This window comes from Suricata suricatta, chromosome 5, assembly GCF_006229205.1.
Source record: "Suricata suricatta isolate VVHF042 chromosome 5, meerkat_22Aug2017_6uvM2_HiC, whole genome shotgun sequence".
NCBI lineage: Eukaryota > Metazoa > Chordata > Mammalia > Carnivora > Herpestidae > Suricata > Suricata suricatta.
Window position 1 is genome coordinate 127389906 of NC_043704.1, and position 19394 is coordinate 127409299.

The 19394-nt window shown below is 37.9% G+C and overlaps 1 protein-coding gene across 2 annotated transcripts in view; it reads left to right on the forward strand.

Moving 5' to 3' along the window:
- The window catches only part of ACAD11 (acyl-CoA dehydrogenase family member 11), a 97236-nt gene that overhangs the window by 56875 nt on the left and 20967 nt on the right, over positions 1–19394 (forward strand). For both annotated transcript variants that reach the window (XM_029940277.1, XM_029940279.1), the window contains exon 14: positions 17514–17580. In XM_029940277.1, the coding sequence (XP_029796137.1) occupies positions 17514–17580 (67 nt within the window). The remainder of the gene's footprint in view (positions 1–17513; positions 17581–19394) is intronic.

The following is a 19394-nucleotide window of genomic DNA, read 5'->3' on the forward strand; positions in this document are numbered from 1 at the left end:
TTTTGATGGTTTCCTGTCTCACATTTAGGTCCTTCATCCATTTTGAGTTTATTTTCGTGTATGGTGTAAGAAAGTATTCTGGTTTCATTCTTCTGCATGTTGCTGTCCAGCTCTCCCAATACCACCTGCTAAAGAGGCTGTCGTTTTTCCATGGGATACTTTTTTCTGCTTTGTCAAAGATTAGTTGGCCATACATTTGTGGGTCCAGTTCTGGGTTCTCTATTCTGTTCCACTGGTCTCTGTGTCTTTTTTTATGCCAATACCATCCTGTCTTGATGATGACAGCTTTGTAGTAGAGGCTAAAGTCTGGGATTGTGATGCCTCCCGTTTTGGTTTTCTTCTTCAATATTACTTTGGCTATTCAGGGTCTTTTGTGGTTCCATACAAATTTTAAGATTGTTTGTTCCAGCTTTGAGAAGAATGCTGGTGCAAACTTGATGGGGATTGCATTGACTGTGTAGATTGCTTTGGGTAGTAATGACATTTTAACAATATTCATTCTTCCGATCCTTGAGCATGGAATGTTTCTCCATTTCCTTGTGTCTTCTTCAAAGTTTTCTATAGTTTTCAGCATACAGATCTTTTACATCTTTGGTTAGGTTTATTCCTAGGTATTTTATGGGTTTTCTGTACAATTGCTAATGGGATCAGTTACTTGATTTCTCTTTCTGTTGCTTTGTGTATAAATATGCAACCGATTTCTGGACATTGATTTTGTACCCTACGACTTTGCTGAATTCATCGATCAGTTCTAGCGGGATTCTGGTGGAGTCTGTTGGGTTTTCCACGTAGACTAGCATATCGTCTGTGGAAGGTGAAAGTTTGAATTTATCTTTGCCAATTCTGATGCCTTTTATTTCCTTTTGTTGTCTGATTGCTGATGCTAAGACTTCCAGCACTATGTTACGCAACACTGGTGAGTGTGGACATCCCTGTCGTGTTCCTGATCTCCAGGGAAAGCTCTCAAGTTTTTCCCCATTGAGGATGACCTCAGCTGTGGGCTTTTCATAAATGACTTTTATGATGTTTAAGTAAGTTCCTTCTATCCTGACTTTCTCGAGGGTTTTCATAAGAAAGGATGCTGTATTTTGTCAAAAGCTTTTTCTGTATCTATTGACAGGATCATATGGTTTCTATCTTTTCTTTTGTTAATGTGATGTATCACATGGATGGATTTGCGAATATTGAACCAGCCCTGTAACCCAGGAATGAATCCCACTTGATCATGGTGGGTAATTCTTTTTATATGGTGTTGAATTCGATTTGCTAGTGTCTTATTGAGGATTTTTGCATCTGTATTCATCAGGGATACTTGCCTACAGTTCTCCTTTTTTGCTGGGTCTGTCTTGTTTGGGAATCAAAGTGATGCTGGCTTCGTAGAATGAGTCTGGAAGCTTTCCTTCCATTTCTATTTTTTGGAACAGCTTGAGAAGAATGGGTATTAACTCTGATCTACATGTCTGGTAGAATTCCCCAGGGAAGCCATCTGGCCCAGGGCTCTTATTTGTTGGGAGATTTTTGATAACTGATTCAATTTCTTCACTAGTTATGAGTCTGTTCAGATTTTCTGTCTCTTCCCATTTGAATTTTGGTAGTGTGTGTGTGTTTAGGAATTTGTCCATTTTTTTCTAGGTTGTCCAGTTTGTTGGCATATACTTTTTCATAGTATTCCCTAATAATTGCTTGCATTTCTGAGGGATTGATTATAATAAATCCATTTTCATTCATGATTTTGTCTCTTTTGGTGCGCTCTCTCTCTTCTTTTTAAGAAGCCTGGCTAGAGGCTTATCAGTATTGTTTATTTTTTCAAAAAACCAACTCCTGGTTTCATTGATCTGTTCAGCTGTTTTTTTGGATGCTATATTGTTTATTTCTGCCCTGATATTTATTATTTCCCTTCTTCTGCTGGGTTTGAGATGTTCTTGCTGCTCTGCTTCTAGTTCCTTTAGGTGCGCTACTAGGTTTTGTATATGCGCTTTTTCTAGTTTCTTGAAATAGGCCTGGATTGCAATGTATTTTCCTCTTAGGACTGCCTTTGCTGCATCCCAAAGCATTTGGATTGTTGAATTTTCATTTTCATTTGTTTCCAATTTTTTTTTTTTTGAGTGCGAGTGAGACAGAGAGCAAGTTGGGGAGGGGCAGAGAGAGAGGTAGACACAGAATCTGAAGCAGACTCCAGGCTCTGAGCTGTCAGCCCAGAACCCTACGTGGGGCTTGAACTCACAAACAGTGAGATCAGACTTGAGCCGAAGTCAGATGTTAACTGACTGAGCCACCCAGGTGTCCCATCCATATATTTTTTAATTTCTTCTCTAATTGCTTGATTGGCCCATTCGTTCTTCAGTAGGGTATTTTTTAACTTCCATGTTTTTGGAGGTTTTCCAGACTTTTTCCTGTGATTGATTTCAAGTTTCAGAGCATTGTGATCTGAAAGTGTGCATGGTATGATCTCAACTCTTATATATTTATTGAGAGCTGCTTTATGACTCAGTATGTGATCTATCTTGGAGAATGTACTGTGTGCACTTGGGAAGGAAGTGAATTCCATAGCCTCAGGATTAGAGTCTAAATATATCTGTCAAGTCCGTCTGGTCCAATGTGTTGTTCAGGTCCATTGTTTCCTTAGTGATTTTTCTGTCTAGTTGATCTTTCCATTGCTGTAAGTAAAGTATTAAAGTCCCCTGCAGTTAACACATTCTTATCAATAAGATTGTTTCTGTTTGTGATTCGTTGTTTTATGTATTTGAGTGCTCCCAAATTCAGTGTGTAGACATTTATAATTGTTAGCTCTTCTTGATAGTTAGACCCTGTAATTAATTTATAACGCCCTTCGTCATCTCTTGTTACTGCCTCTACTTGAAAGTACAGTTGGTCCAATATAAGTATGGCAACTCCAGCTTTCTTTTGACTTCCAGTGTCATGATAGAGATTTTCCATCCCCTCACTTTCAATCTGAAGGTGTCCTCAGGTCTAAAATGATTCTCTTTTAGACAGTAAATAGATGGATCTTGTTTTTTAATCCATTCTGGTATCCTGTGTCTTTTGATTGGAGCACTTAGTCCATTTACATTCAGTTATTATTGAAAAATATATGTTTAGAGTCACTGTATTCTCTGTAGAATTCATGCCTGTAGTGGTGTCTCTGGTACTTTGTGCTCCTTGCAACACAAAGAGATCCTTAGGATCTCTCATAGGGCTGGTTTAGTGGTGATGAATTCCTTCAATTTTTGTTTTTTTGGGAAAACCACTATCTCTCCTTCTATTCTGAATGACAGGCTTGCTGGATAAAGGATTCTTGGCTCCATATTTTTTCTGTTCATCACATTGAAGATTTCTGCCATTCCTTTCTGGCCTGCCAAGTTTCAGTAGAAAGGTCTGCTACTACCCTGATGTGTCTACCTTTGTTAAGACCTGTTTACCCCTAGCTGCTTTCAGAATTCTCTCTTCATCCTTATATTTTGCCAGTTTCATTGTGATATATCATGCAGAAGATCCATTCAAGTTACATCTGAGGGGAGTTCTCTGTGCATCTTGGATTTCAATGACTTTCTTTACCCATATTTGAGAAGTTCTCAGCTATAATATGTTCAGGTACTCCATAAGCCCCTTTCTCTCTTCTTATGGAATTCCTATGATATGTAAATTGTTCTGTTTGGTTGCATCACTTAGTTCTTGAATTCTCCTTTCGTGCTCCTGGATCAATTTCTCTCTTTTTCTTGGCTTCCTCTTTTTCTATAATTGCATCTTCTAATTTACTTACTCTCCTCTCTGCCTCTTCAATTCGAGCAGTGGCCTCCTCCATGTTATTATGCACCTCATTTATAGGATTTTTAAAATTCATTGTAACTATTATTAAGATCCATGATATTTGCAGCAATAGCATCTCTGCTGTCTTTTATGCCCTTTTCAAGCCCAGGAATTAATTTTATGACTATTTTTCTAAATTCTTGTTCAGTTATGTTGCTTGTATATGTTTTGATCAATTCTTTAGCTGTCACTTCTTCCTGGAATTTCTTTTGAGGAGAGGTCTTCTGTTTCGTCATTTTGGCTAGCTTTCTGTGTCTTGTAAGTTTTTAAAGCTTGTTATGTGCCCTGCATCTGCGAGTACTGCTATATTAAAGGAGGCTCATATGTTGTCCAGGGCCTGGCCATTTGGGAAGTGTTCTTTTAAGGGTGTCCCTTGGTCTCTCTTGGTATGACTTTGGTTGTTTTATTTCCCTACTCATAGTGATGTTTTGGACGCTCCACCATGTGAACTTTGGTTTGTTCCTTGAAGTAGCCACTATGAGTCTGTCTTCCTAGTAGATTTCATCTCCTTTCCTCCCAGAGTGTTTGGGGTTTAGAGTCCTTTCACTTCAGCCCTTCTTTGTTTGAGAGATGTGGGCAGGAAGTATAGAGCATCCTATTTCTCTGACATCTTCTTCTCTATTTTGTGAATATTGAACCATTTTTGCATCCTGGAAATAAATCCCACTTGATTATGGTGAATGATATTTTTTAACCTGATGTTGACTTTGGTTTCTTAGTGTTTTGTTGAGGATTTTTGCATCTATATTCACCAGAGACATTGACCTGTAGTTCTCTTTTTTTGTGATATCTTTATTTAGCTTTGGCATCAGGGTGATATTGACCTCATAAAATGAATTCAGAAGTCTTGTGGTTTTTGAAATAGTTTCTGTAGAATTGGTATTGACACTTCTTTAACTGAAAGAATTCGCCTCTAAGCCATCTGGTATTTGGCAGTTTGACTAATTCAGTTTCCTTGTTAGTAATCAGTCTGTTCAAGTTTTCTATTTCTTTCTGCCTCAGTTTTGGTTGGTTGTATGTTTCTAAGAATTTATCCATTACTTCTAGGTTGTCCAGTATGTTGGCATATATTTTTTCATAATATTCTTTTATAGTTGTTTGTATTTCTGTGATGTTTCTTGTTATTTCTCCTCTTCCATTTCTGATTTTGAGTCCTTTTCCTTTTCTTTCTTTTTTTAATGAGTCTACTTTTATCAATTTCATAGATCTTTTCAAAGAACTGTCTCCTGGTTTCATTCATCTGTTCTATTGTTTTTTAGTTTCTATATCATATATTTCTGCTCTAATATTTATTATTTCCTTCCTTTTGCTGGTTTTAGGTTTTGTTTGTTGTTCTTTTTCTAGCTCCTCGAGGTGTTACAGTTAGGTTGTTCATTTGAGATTTTTCTTGCTTCTTCAGGTAAGCCTGTACTGCTATTAACTTACCTCTTTTTGTTGCATCCCAAAGGTTTTGGACTCTTGTGTTTTCATTTTTCTTTGTTTCAGTGTCCTTTTTCATTTCTTCTTTGATTTCTTGGCTGCCACATTCATTGTTTACTAGCATGTTATTTAATCTCCTTGTATTTGTGGTCTTTCCAGATTTTTTCTTGTGCTTGACTTTTAGTTTCATAGTGTTGTGGTCCGGAAAGATGCATGGTATGACTATGATGTTTTTTAATTTGTTGAGGCTTGTTTTGTGGCGTAATATGTGATCTGTTCTGCAAACTGTTCCATTTATACTTGAAAAGAATGTGTATTCTGTTGTTTTAGAATGGAATGTCCATCTGATCCAGTGTGTCATTCAGAGCCACTGATTCCTTGTTTATTTTCTGTTCAGATGATCTGTCCATTGATGCAAGTGGGGTGTTAAAGTCCCCTGTGGTTATTGTATTACTATCAGTTAGTTCCTTTATGTTATTAATTGTTTTATCTATCTCGGTGTTTTCATGTTGGGAGCATATATATTTACAATTGTTATATCTTCTTGTTGAATTGTCCTGTTTAGTTTTGTATACTGTCCTTCGTTGCCTCTTTTTACAGACTTTGTAAACTCTATTTTGTCTTATATAAGTATTGCTACTCCAGCTTTCTTTAGAGTTCCATTTGCATGATAAATGTTTCTCTATCCCCTCAATTTCAATGTTTAGGTGTCTTTACATCTGAAACAAGTCTCTTCTAGGCAGCACATAAATGGATCTTGATTTTTATCCACTGTTACCCTATGTCTTTTGACTGGAGTGTTTAGTCCATTTACATTCAAATAATTATTGATATATATGCATTATTGCTCTTTTGTTACTTGTTTTGTGTTTGTGAAGTTTGTCTCTGATTCTTCTCTTTCTCTCTTTCATAGATTGTTGGTTTTCTTTAATAATATACTTGGATTGCTTACACCGTATATATTTTTTGTGTATCTATTACTGTTATTTTGAATTGTGGTTACTATTTATTCGGTTTATATATAACATCTTCTGCCTGTAGAAGTCTATATTAATCTGATGGTCACTTAATTTCAAATTCATTCTTTACTCCTCTCCCCTCCGTGTTTCAGATATTTGGTATCATATTTTACATTTTTTCATTTGGTGTTTCACTTGACTGATTTTTAGACAATTTTTTTTTTTTTTTTGCTTTTGTGCTTCATATATTTTAACTCTTACTTATGGTTTTTGTTTTCCACTCAGATTCCCCTTAACACTTCTTATAGGGCTGGTTTAGTGGTCATGAATTCTTTTAACTTTTGTTGGTCTGGGAAACTACCTCTCCTTCTATTCTGAATGATAGCCTTGCTGGATAGAGTATTCTTGGCTGTAGATTCAACACCTTTCAACACTTTGAATACATCATGCCACTTCCTTCTAGCCTGCAAAGTTTCTGCTAAAAAGTCAACTGGTAGCCTATTAAGGTTTCCTTTGTATGTAACTCTCTTCCTTTCTCTTTATCACTTTTTTTCTTTTTGCCATTTCAATTACTGTCTTGGTGTGGAATTCCTTGGGTAGAATTTTTGGGGGGATTCCTATACCTCCTTAATCTGGATCTGTGTTTCTTTTCCCAAATTTGATAAGTTTTTAGCTAATACATTTTCTGCCCTCCTTTCTCTCTTTTCTACTTCTGGGATCCCTATATTGTGAATGTTATTATGCTTGATGGTGTCACTGAGTTCCCTAAGTCTATCCTCATTATGCATATTTGTTTCTCAGCGTGATTGCTTTCCATGACTCTACCCTATAGGGCACTGATACGTTCCTCTGCTTTCGGTAGCCTACTATTTACTACAGCTATTGTATTTTTAATTTCATTTATTGAGTTTTTCATCTCTGATATGTTAGTTTTTATATCTTGGTCAAGGGTCTCACTGATGTCATCTGCCCTTTTCTGAAGTCCAGTGAATATCTTTATGATCATTATTTAATTTTTTTTTGAGAGAGAGAGGGTACAAGCAAGCAAGGGGCAGAGAGAGAGAAAGTGAGTCCCAGGAGGGGCAGAGAGGGAGGGAGACGGGGAGAGAGAAGCACGGCTCACCGAAGCAGGGCTCATGCCCATCCAAAGTGGGGCTCATGCTCACCTAATGTGGGGCTCAAGCTCACCCAATGTGGGACTTGGAAGTTATGAACTGTGAGATCATGACCTAAGCCAAAGTTAGGTGCTTAATGACTGAGCCACCCAGGCACCCTATGATCATTACCTTAAATTGTCTATATCAGGTACATTACTTATTTCTGTTTCACTTAGATCTCCTGCTGTGATCTTATCTAGTTCTTTCATTTAGGACTTATTTCTCTGTCTTTTCATTTTGGGATCCTCTCTGTATCTATTTCAGTGCATTAGGAAAGTCAACTATGTCTTCAGTTCTAGAAAGTAGTGGCTTTATGAAGAAGCAGTCATATAGTGCCCTGCAGTGCAGTGTCTCCTGTTCACAAGAACCTGGCACTTCCAGGGAGTCTCCTGTGTGTGTAGCTTGCATCTTACTATTGTGTCCAAGTTGTTTTTTCCTTTCAGTCCAGACATCTGCACTGACTCTCTGCCTGTTGCAGGCTGTGCTTGCTCTCTGTGATGTTAGTGAGCCTAGGAAGGCTGGTTGTGAGGGGGCATATTGCCAAAGGGCATGGGGGCATAGCAGTGGTGTTAGCCAAATTTGTGCTAAGCCCCTAGTCTTCTGAAATGTGGAGGCATTAACAAAACTTGCACTGAGCCCAGGGCTGAAGACAACAGGTTTGGGGTGGTCGAGTCTTTAGGAGAACTTGTGGGTGGAATGCACTGCTAGTAGGTTAGGTGGCAAGTATCTGTGGAGCACTGCCTCCCACAAGTGGCTCTGTGTGGGAGAGGAAAATGGCACTTACTGGTCCTTTTGTACCCTGAGAACTCCCCCAATACACTCTGAATCCGTATAAACAGACCTTCCTCCCATTATGAAAACTGCCACTTTTATGTTGCCTCTCTGTGGGCTGTTGTCTCTTTAAGGGTGGAGGCCCAGCTATCACTTCTGTCCCTGATTGCCCAGTGCCTAGTTAGCTGATTTTTAAAGCTCCAGACTCCAGGTTTATACAAACCTGTTCATACAAACTCATGAAATGCAGCCCTTCTTGTTTTCAAGGCCAGATAGGGTGGGGATTTGTTTTCCCCTTGCGGGCTCCCTGATGTTTTCCCTTTGCTGCAGCCACTGCTCCCTCCTTCCTTCAGGCAACTCCCAGCCACCTTATCTATTCTTCCTAACCTCTTTGATGTGACTCCTTTTCTATATTTAGTTGTTAGTTCTGCCAGTCTTCAGATAGCTCTCCCGTTTATGCACTTGGATGTGACTGATAACCTAGTTGTAAACAGAGGGATGAGGGGCCTCCTACTCTGCCATCTTCCCAGCTCCTCTCTTACCCCTTGTTCTTGATCTGTATACATAGGAGTAAGACAAGTGAACAAGCAACCTTACCCTAAATTCTCAGACTGGCCTACAAAATCCCACAAGATCTGTCTCCATGCCTCATTGCGTCTCTGTCCTATTTCCTATGACCTTCTCCTTTGCTTGTTTGGTCGGCCACACCAACTTCCTTGCCATTTTGGGCTATACCAGGCACATTCCTTCTTAGGGCTTTTATACTGGCTCTTCTGTCTGCCTGGAATATGCTCCCTCTTAAATATTTGCAAGACTCACTCCCTCATCTCTCAAGGCTTTGTCTAATCACCACTTTCTCACTGAAGCAGTCCCTAATTACTCTATTTAAAATACCCCTCACCTGCTTATACTTTAGTCTACCTTATCCATGGCACTTATCCTCTGCTAATAAACTATATCATTTGTGTTATGTTTACTATTATCTCTCATCCTGTATTAAAAATCCTCAGAGCAGGGATTTTATTTGCTTTGCTCATTGTTATATCCCAAGTGCCTACAATAGTGTCTGGCACATAGTAGATACTCAGGGAATATTTTAATTTAATAAATAATCCTAGTTTACCTTCTGATTCTTATCCCATTTTACTTTCCCTTGATGCTATACTTCTTTAGTGCTTTGATGCTTTACTCATTTAAATTTTAAGTTTTTTTTTTTTTAATTTATTTTTGAGAGAGAGAGAGAGCGCAAGCAGGGGAGGATCAGAGAGAGAGGGAGGTGCAGAATCTGAAGCAGGCTCCAGGCTCTGAGCTGTCAGCACAGAGCCCAACTCAGGGCTTGAATCCACAAACTGTGTGATCATGACCTGAGCCAAAGTCGGACGCTCAACCCGCTGAGCCACCCAGGTGCCCCTTTAATGACTCATTTAATAACTGCAGTCTGCATAATTAACAATTATATAATCTCTTCAATCTATCTGTATTTTTAATTTTTATTTTACTTTTATATTTTTCAAACATGTATTTTTGAGAGAGACAGCATGAGCAGAGGAGGGACAGAGAGTGGGGTAGACACGGAATCCAAATCAGGCTCCAGGCTCTGAGCTGTCATCACATAGCCCAACATAGGGCTTGAACCCATGAACAGTGAGATCATGACCTGAGCCAAAGTTGGATACTTAACCACCTGAGCTCCCAGGAGCCCCATCCGTCTGTAGATACAATACTATGCAATACTGACTTGTGGGCCTTTGCTTATGCGATTACTTCTATCTAGAATACTCTTCCCACTCCACTTTAACTCCCTAACTCCTAATTAGGATCAGATTCAGGTCTGACCTTACTATTACTTAATTCAGGAAGCCTTCCTTAACCCTTCCAGATTAGATGTATGTACTCTTTACTACTATAGTACTATCTCACTCTGTTGTTAGTACTTAGTTAAATATTTTATCTTCCATACCTGCTATATCCTCACCATTTAACTGTGTGCCTTACTTACAGTATCAGTTTACTGAGTAATAATTAAATACATTAATCAATCAATCACTTAGTCAGTTTCACTTACCTGCTATAGACTTACAAGTTTAGCAGTGGAGCTGGAATTTTGGATCCAAATCTTCAGTCTTAGACTACTTTCACTTTATCATACTATCTCTTGTGTATCTTGGTTATTCCATTAAGTCATCCATTATAGAATCTTGGTATTTTTATAAAGATATTTAAGAGCATTTATCCTTTTCCTTTGTTTTACACCCCCAAAAATCACATGTTTTCTTATAAATAGTATTCCCTTCTTGTAAATTAGTTATAATGCTATAATCTTAACATCTTTTGAATTTGGACAACACATTTTGCTAACTCACACACAATACCCAGCCCCTGGGGCATAAAGGATCTCAGAATCAAGCGTCTTCTGGTAGTATATACTATATGAAATATGGTGAAACTAGTTTATTGCCTGCCTTTTCCTATATTTTCCTCCTCCCCAGACACAGCTAGAAGAGATAGTGTTGATGGAGGAGACTTGACAAAATATGAAAGGCAATTATATAGCTTGGAGATTAGGGAAAAGTATCATTTACCATAAGCAATTTCTCAGAGTGCTAACTTGATGTTCTTTTAGTGCCCCCCCGCACTTTGTCTTGTCTCCTACTTCTCATTTCCCTAAGAACGGAGTCTTCATGATTCCAACTGGCTGCTTGCCATGAATTGTCTCTCATCCTTCCTGCCTTAACACAGCAGTGTCCCTTTTTCCTGAGGAATCTCTCACCACACCCATTTCTTATCCTTCCTCTTGTTTTTTTGAGAGACAGAGAGAAACAGTGTGAGCAGGGGAGGGTCAGAGAGAGAGGGAGACAGAGAATCTGAAGCAGGCCCCAAGGCTCTGAGTTAGCTGTTAGCACAGAGTCTGACGCAGGGCCCAAACCCATGAACTGTGAGATCATGACCTGAGCCGAAGCAGGATGCTTAACCTAGTGAGCCATCCAGGCTCCCCTGAGGTTTTTTTTCTTAACTGTGTTCTATGATAAACAATTTTTTTAACAAATGGAAATTTCATTGTAAAATGATACTTAAAATGTTTTTTTACTGCAATTTGAATTAAAGGTAAGTGTTAGTATTAAAATTAAGACAAACTGAAGTTTAAGTATTTCACATCAGAAATACAGTGTTGGTAGAAGAAATAGCTTTGAGACTCTGTGAACTGTTAACTGTGTGTCATGCTATATATGCTTTACATCATTTTCTTTATTGTTACCATGTCCATACCTAATAGCCATGTTTTTTCTCTTCCTGCCACCTTTCTTTGTCTTAGAGAATGATTTTGTTTGATAAACCAAATGGTTTGTCAAAGCCTAAAAAATTAAAACTCACCAGCAAATTTCAGGGAGATGTCATTTCCAGCTTGACTTAATCCTGGCACTTGAACAATCTTGAAATACCAGAGTCCGAATTAAAAACAAAATTATTTTATCTGTGCCATTTGTTTTCATTCATGAAGGGCTGTGACATAACAGATATTTTTAAATATTTTCTGGTCTATTCAGATTTCCTCTAATATATTTCATTTAGGACATTTGGTATCCTGTTCATTAAAACAATAAGAAAAGAGCAAAAGCTGTATTTAGAAGAAGGCTGTGTTTCAGCTGTTGCACCTGCCAAATTCTGCGTGTAGCTAAGTTGAGATGATATATTTGTGAGGGTTTTTTCCCAGTTACTGAAACATCAAGGTTAAATCAAAATATTTCAGAATTTACAAACTATGCATTCACCCTTATTTCCTCTACTTAATGACCCCAAAAGAAGAGCCCGTTTAGAAGTTTTATTATTTATAATCTGTACTGGTTTCCATATTAAATTGAATAAGCAGAAGCAAATAATGATTTGCTTTGTTTCTGGAGTTTCTTCAGAATTTACCTGATGTCTGCAATCTATTAAGGACAAATATGGCAACAGTTTTACACAATAGAGCAAGGCAAGAAATGCTACTGGGAAATAGTAGAGAAAGATGTATTCTGAGTATTAGGAAAAGACCTTGGCTTTCAGCTAGGGCTTAGGGAATTGTAGAAAAGATTTTGCTTATGAAGGATTCAGCTTGTGTTCATCTAAGGTTGGATAAAAGATTTATCCAAAATGTCCTTGATTACCAGGATAACAAATAGAGAAAGAATATATCTCTAGTGAAAGTGAACCCCAAATTGTGTCATTGTGTTCTAATCTGATTTTCTGAAGTACATCCACCACGGAAATCACCCACGCTGTATGAAGCAAGAGGTCTGACCCTTTCAGGCCATAGGCCTCAAGTCTTCCTACAACTAAAACTTCAAAAACTCGAACTAGAAAAAATACTTGAAAAATTAAAAGTGAGCCTCTCTGGAAAAAAATTTTTCTCCAATTTCCAAATAAGAATCAAAACACAATTTCATATTATTGCACAGCCAAGATCATTCAAGTGTAAAAAAATTCCCTAGCCCAGCGTTTTCAGATAAGAAATTTCAGTAAGATCCACAATACACTGTAGACAGCACCTGAAATACTAATGTTTTTCAGGTTGATCCTGAGATTAGTGGAATTCGTTTTTTATCTGTCAGCAGCTATAAAAATCAGAAAGACACACTCATAAAACAGTGATACACAATTTGGAAATTCAAACATGAGTCCGTAATTGAGGATAGTCAAGTGGACTCACCATCAAGGGTATAACATCTGACATTTTTTAAACTTAATTTTGAAATGTGTGAATGGGGAGATCTTTTGTCATTAAAATTTGGCAGATGACAGTTGAAACATCCTTCTTCTAAAGAGAGCCCTGAGAACTGATTGAAAAGTTAGTTAAAGGAACTAACTTCCATTAAATTTGAAAGAATACAAATTGTTATAAAATAATTATATTTAGGGGCCCCTGGGTGACTTGGTAGGTTAAGTGCCTAACTCCTGAGTTTGGCTCAGGTCATGATCTCACAGTTCTGAGATCAAGGCCCACATCAGGCCTTGTAATGACGGCACCTGAAAGCCTGCTTGGAATTCTCCTCTTTCTCTGCCTCTCCCCCACTTGTGCTCATGCATGCACTTTCCCTCTCAAAATAAATATATAAACTTTTAAAAATTCTTTTAAAACTATAATAATTATATTTTAGCCTTAAATATATTTTATTTTACATGTATAATTCACAATACAGAATAGAGGGGGTTAGAATTTTAATCTCTTGGTTTTATTGTACTATTATAACTCCCTGCCCTTTCCTAGATATTTATTTTATTATTTTACATTTTTGATTGATTACTTTTTAAGCCTTGAAATGACCTCTAATTCTCTCCTCTGTATCCTCATTTGACAGAATCTCTTCAAGCTCCATTTTATAACATAAGAATATGAGTACTCTGACCCGTCTCTATCTTTTATCCCTCCCTTCCAGATTGTACCTTATATCAGCCACAGGGTCTATTTTGACACTGTCAAGATTACTAACATTCACATTCTGTCTTGCAACATCATGGTTGACCACAGGATGACTATAAACATTGGAAACCAACAAAAGCCCTTGGCTTATAGGACTGTGTAAATAGGAATTTCCTTTTTCTCTCTTTCTTTTTTTAAGTAGGCTCCATGCCTTGGATGAAGCCGAGCATGGGGATTGAACTCATGAACCAGAGATCAAGACCTGAACTGAGATCAAGAGTTAGATGTTTAACCAACTGAGGCACCCAGGCGCCCCAATTTTCCTGACTGCCATTTTTCTTTCACTGCATTTTTTACCTGTATCATATATTTCCCTCCCCCTCTTACATAGACAGACATGCACCTTTAAATTGTATTTGTAACTCTACTGAGTTTTCCCCTTTCCAGAGACCTTTGTCTTAGAGTCTTTATTCTCCTATTGCATTCTGGACTGAATATCTTTTAAGCATATTTCAGAACAATTATCCTGGATATCTGCAAATTACTTTCCTGGGGGTCTGTCATATTTTGGATCCTGTAGCTTCCTTTGCTTAAGTACATTTTTAACTTTTTGAGAAAAATGCATAATAAGTAAAATTATCTGAGATCTTGTATGTCTGGATAGGTATTTATTTTGCCTTAATAGAGATCGATACCATGGTATCAATAGTATCAATCAATAGATTGAATTCTTTTTTTCTATGTAGCATCTCTTGTTGCTGATGAGAAATCTGATGCAAGTCTAGTCCTCATTCCTTTATAGGTGGCTTGTTTTTTCTTTTTGAAACCCTTTAGGATTTTCTCTTTATTGTTGATGTTTTGAAACATCACAAGCACATATCTAGAGATAGATTCTTCTTGCCAGTCAATGGTCCTTTTAATCTGAAGACTTTTTTTTTTCTGTTTTAGGAAACTTTCTTGTTCAAGTTTCTTTGATAAATTCTTCCCTTCAACTTTCTCACTTTTTTAGACTGTTTTCTCTTCATTAGACTTTTTTTTTTCATTAGACTTCTTTTACCATGATGTTAGACTCCATATTTTGCTCTGAGTATCTCTTATCTTTGCTCTCCTATTTTCAGTCTCTGACTTTTCCCTCTGCTTATGGGAAGTTTACATGATTTGATTTCTAGTGCTTCTGTTAAACTTCATAGGGTTTTGGGGCGCCTGGGTGGCTCAGTCGGTTAACCATCCAGCTTCAGCTTAGGTCATGATCTCATGGTTTGTGGGTTCGAGCCCCGCATCGGGCTCTGTGCTGACAGCTAGCTCAGAGCCTGGAGCCTGCTTCAGATTCTGTGTCTCCCTCTCTCTCTGACCCTCCCCTGCTTATACTGTCTCTCCCTGTCTCTCAAAAATAAAATTTAAAAAAAACATTAAAAATAAATAAATAAAATTTAAAAAATAAAAATAAAAAACTTAATAGGTTTTTAGCAATCATATGTTAATCTCTAAGAGTTTTTGTTTTCTTGTTCCCTGGTTGTTCCTATTTCATAACATCCTTTTCTGGTTTTATGGCTGCAATACATTCAAATCTGTCTGATTACATCAACTAGAGTTTTTGTTATTTGCCTTGGCTCATTTTGTTTTGTTTTGTTTTGGTTCTCTCTGTTTCTTCTTTTATTCTGTTCCTCTGTAGTCAGTTTCACAGTTTGTTTATTTTAGGCATTCATTCTCTTCTATGCTGCAGGCTCTCTTCACATACTACAGATCTTTGGTTTTCTGTTCATACTTAAGAGAAAAGGAAGGGTAGGTGGTGGAGTTTCCCCCCTTTATTAACACAGAGCTCTTTTTCACCCATGTTTCTCTCTGGGTGGGGATTACATTAGAAAACTTTTGGTAGAGCAGGGCTGGGAGCCTCCAAGCTCAGCATACAAGTCTGAGAATAATTTTATCCAGTTTTTGGGTACATCCTACACACTTCTGTTTTTCAGGTTACATATGTGCCTGTAGAAGTGCCACCTGGTACATCTGCCAACCTTGAATTTATTCCCTCTTTGTAGACTTGTTTCTCAGTCATCCCTTCTGACTCTTAGGGCCAGAACCCTCTCCCTTTGCAGCTTTATACATCATTTTCTAGACTGACTTCTCTGCCTATTTTTTTTTCTCTGCCTATTTCATTGGTCAACTTACCTCTACCTATTTCCTAGATGTTTATTAAAATCTCTCATCCATTGGTGACCACCAACACCCCAGTCTTATCCCTCACCTTCTCTACTTCCTTTTCGGTTGTGGTTATGCCTTCATTGTACTTTAATATTTTTATTTCAATAGAATCAGGAGCAATGGCGGACAAACATAAATTTATGCCATCTTGAATCTCTCCAACTTGGTTTTAGAAAAGCTATCCATTCAGTTTCTATTTTGAACTCTAGCAAAGTTTAGATTGTTCCCACGGTATGGTTTTCTTTTTATGTAGTATCTCCTCGTATAGACTGAAAACACAAGAGCCATAGCTGTACATTTGTCATTTGTTTCTTCTATAGAGCCAGATATTCAAGTGTAAGGAATTTTAAAATTTCAAATGTGAGTGCTGGGGTTTAAAGTCAACCCCTTCTCTCTAACTCTACTCTTTAATCCTTCTGTTTCTTTATCTCTGCTTGCCTTGGTCCCTATTTCTTGCCTTATCAACAACATTCACAAACTTTAACAGTATGTTTTAATTGTTCTATTTTACTGTTAGTTATAGTTGTTTATCTCTATGCCTTATTTATAAATTAAACTGTATTCATGCATATTTCAAATAACATGGAATTCAGCACATCTATCTTCTAGTATGATCACAAACTATGGAGCCTTAAGCAGGCTCCATACTGAGCATGCAGCCTGCTTAAGATTGTCTCTCTCTGGGGCACCTGGATGGCTCAGTCAGTTAAGCATCCAACTCTTGATTTCAGGTCATAATCCCAGGGTTGTGGGATCAAGCCTTGCATCAGGCTCTGTGCTGAATGTGGAGCCTGCTTAAGATTCTCTTTCTCTCCCTCTTAGACCCTTCCTCCTTTCCCATGCTTGTTCTCTCTCTCTCTCTCTCAAAATAAAAAAAAAATTATTTTCTCTCTCCCTCTGTCCCTCACCCCTCCTTGTAGGCCTGCTTGCTCATGTGCTCTCTCTTTCAAAAAATAATAAATAAATAAATAAATAAATGTTTCAAATTCCTGACCTTTAATAAATAAAAAATGAGAAGCTAGGCCTACTGATGGTCAAATCAGAGCCTTATATATGTGGACAACTCTAAGTAAACCATCTTCAGCTTCTCCTTAGTAGATCTAGACCAAACGGTATAGTCTGGATAGGCACTGAGATCCTCGACCAACTCACCTACACCCAAATCCATGGCTGGGGAAATATCTTAGCCACTGATTGAGTACTTAATATATGAGTTTTAATACTTTCTTGTCCAGAGTCACCTGGGTAGCTCCTACTCCTGATTTTGGCTCAGGTCATGATATCACAGTTCATGAGTTCAGTCCCTACATGGGTCTCTGCACTGACAGTGCAGGGCCTGCTTGGGATTCTCACTCTCCTGCCCTCTCTCTGACTCTCACCTGTTGTTGCTCTCTCTCCAAATAAACTTAAAAAAAAAACTTTCTTGTCCATATGTCAGACAGAAAGTATGAGATCTAAACAGGACCAAATACACTAGAAGAATTCTACAACCTTTCTAATAGGCCGAAAGAGTATGAATGGGAGAGCCATCCTTTTCTCTTAAGGGCTGCAGATGTTTCATGGCTTTGACTTCTCATTATTTTCGTGCAGCAGCTCTCATTAATAGAGTGCATTCTTGACTTTCCCTGGTCATTTTTCTTGGGTGATGTACAGTTTTGTACATAAGTGTTTTTTAATTAATCAAGGGTTTTCTTCCTATTTTTTGGCAAGATAAACTTGGAAGGATAAGAAGTTCTAGGGTGAAATGTCAGACTAAAAATTTCTTTTTAATATGTATTCTGCTCATTTCCCCCCTGATTTTAGGAGCTGGGAATCCAAAGTGCACAATTGCAATTGTTATGGGAAGAACTAAAAATACCTCTGCAACCAGGTAAGAAAATAATTGTGATTGAGAAATCTATTTGGGAATAAAAACTACTTTCTACCCACATAATTTACTAAAAATGCACCATTTAGACATAAATCATAATAATGTAAAATATATTCTGAGATTAATCTCACATTTGTGTTACACGATTGTTTTGCTGTAATATTATATTTAGGAAACATTTTAGGGAATGTTGCTGTTCATTCTTCAGTGAAAAATTTCTTGTATTAAAAAGTGTTGCTGAATCTTCAAAGCTGTCTGAGGCAGATTATGAGACATATAGAAATTTTCAGAACTGTCTAAGCAAGTGATTATATATTTAGAGGAACTTGCACATTTGATATTATGTATCAGTTCCCAGTTTCCACTCTGTGCAATGAGAGGCCTAAATCAAGTAACTTTATTTTTTATTTGTTTCTTTTTTTATTTTTTGTTTATACTTTATTGTCAAGTTGGTTTCCATATAACATCCAGTGCTCATCCCAACAAGTGCTCTCCTCCATGCCTGTCACCCCCCTTCCCCTCTCCCTCATCAACATCAGTCCGTTTCCATATAACACTTAATGCTTATCCCTACAAGTGCTCTCCTCCTTGCCCATCACTCCCCCTCCCCAATCAGCCCTACTTTGTTACCAGTATTGAAGAGTCCCTCATGGTTTGCCTCCCTCTTCTTAATTATTTTTCCCCTTCCCCTCCCCCAGAATCCTCTGTTAAGTTTCTTCTGTTCCACATATGAGTGAAAACATATGGTATCTGTCCTCTGCCTGACTTATTTCACTTAGCATGACACCCTCTAGTTCCATCCATGTTGCTACAAATGGCCAGATTTCATTCTTTCTCATTGCCATGTAGTATTCCATTGCATACATAAACCACATCTTCTTGATCCATTCATCAGGTGATTGATATTTAGGCTGTTTCCATGATTTGGCTCTTGTTGACAGTGCTGCTATGAACATTGGGGTACATGTCCCCCTATGCATCAACACTCCTGTATCCCTTGGATAAATTCCTAACAGTGCTATTGCTGGGTCATAGTGGGGGTTCTATTGTTTAATTTTTTGAGGAACCTTCACACTGTTTTCCAGAGGGGCTGCACCAGTTTACATTCCCACCAACAGTGTAGGAGGGTGCCCGTCTCTCCACACCCTCACCAGCATCTATAGTTTCCTGATTTGTTCATTTTAGTCACCCTGGCCGGCATGAGGTGATATCTCACTGTGGTTTTAATTTGTATTTCCCTGATGATGAGTGATGTTGAGCATCGTTTCATGTGTCTGTTGGCCATCTGGATGTCCTCTTTGGAGCAGTGTCTGTTCATGTCTTCTGCCCGTTTCTTCACTGGATTATTTGTTTTTCAGCTGTGGTATTTGGTGAGTGCCTTATAGATTTTGGGTACTAGCCCTTTATCTGATAATCATTTGTAACTATGTCTTCCCATTCCATTGGTTGCCTATTAGTTTTGTTGATTGTTTCCTTTGCCGTGCAGAAGCTTTTCCTCTTGATGAGGTTACAATAGTTCATTTTTGCTCTTGATTCCCTTACCTTTGGAGATGTGTCAAGTAAGAAATTGCTGCCGTTGTGGTCAAGGAGCGGTTTCCTGCTTTCTGCTCTAGGATTTTGATGGTTTCCTGTCTCACATTTAGGTCCTTCATCCATTTTGAGTTTATTTTCGTGTATGGTGTAAGAAAGTATTCTGGTTTCATTCTTCTGCATGTTGCTGTCCAGCTCTCCCAATACCACCTGCTAAAGAGGCTGTCGTTTTTCCATGGGATACTTTTTTCTGCTTTGTCAAAGATTAGTTGGCCATACATTTG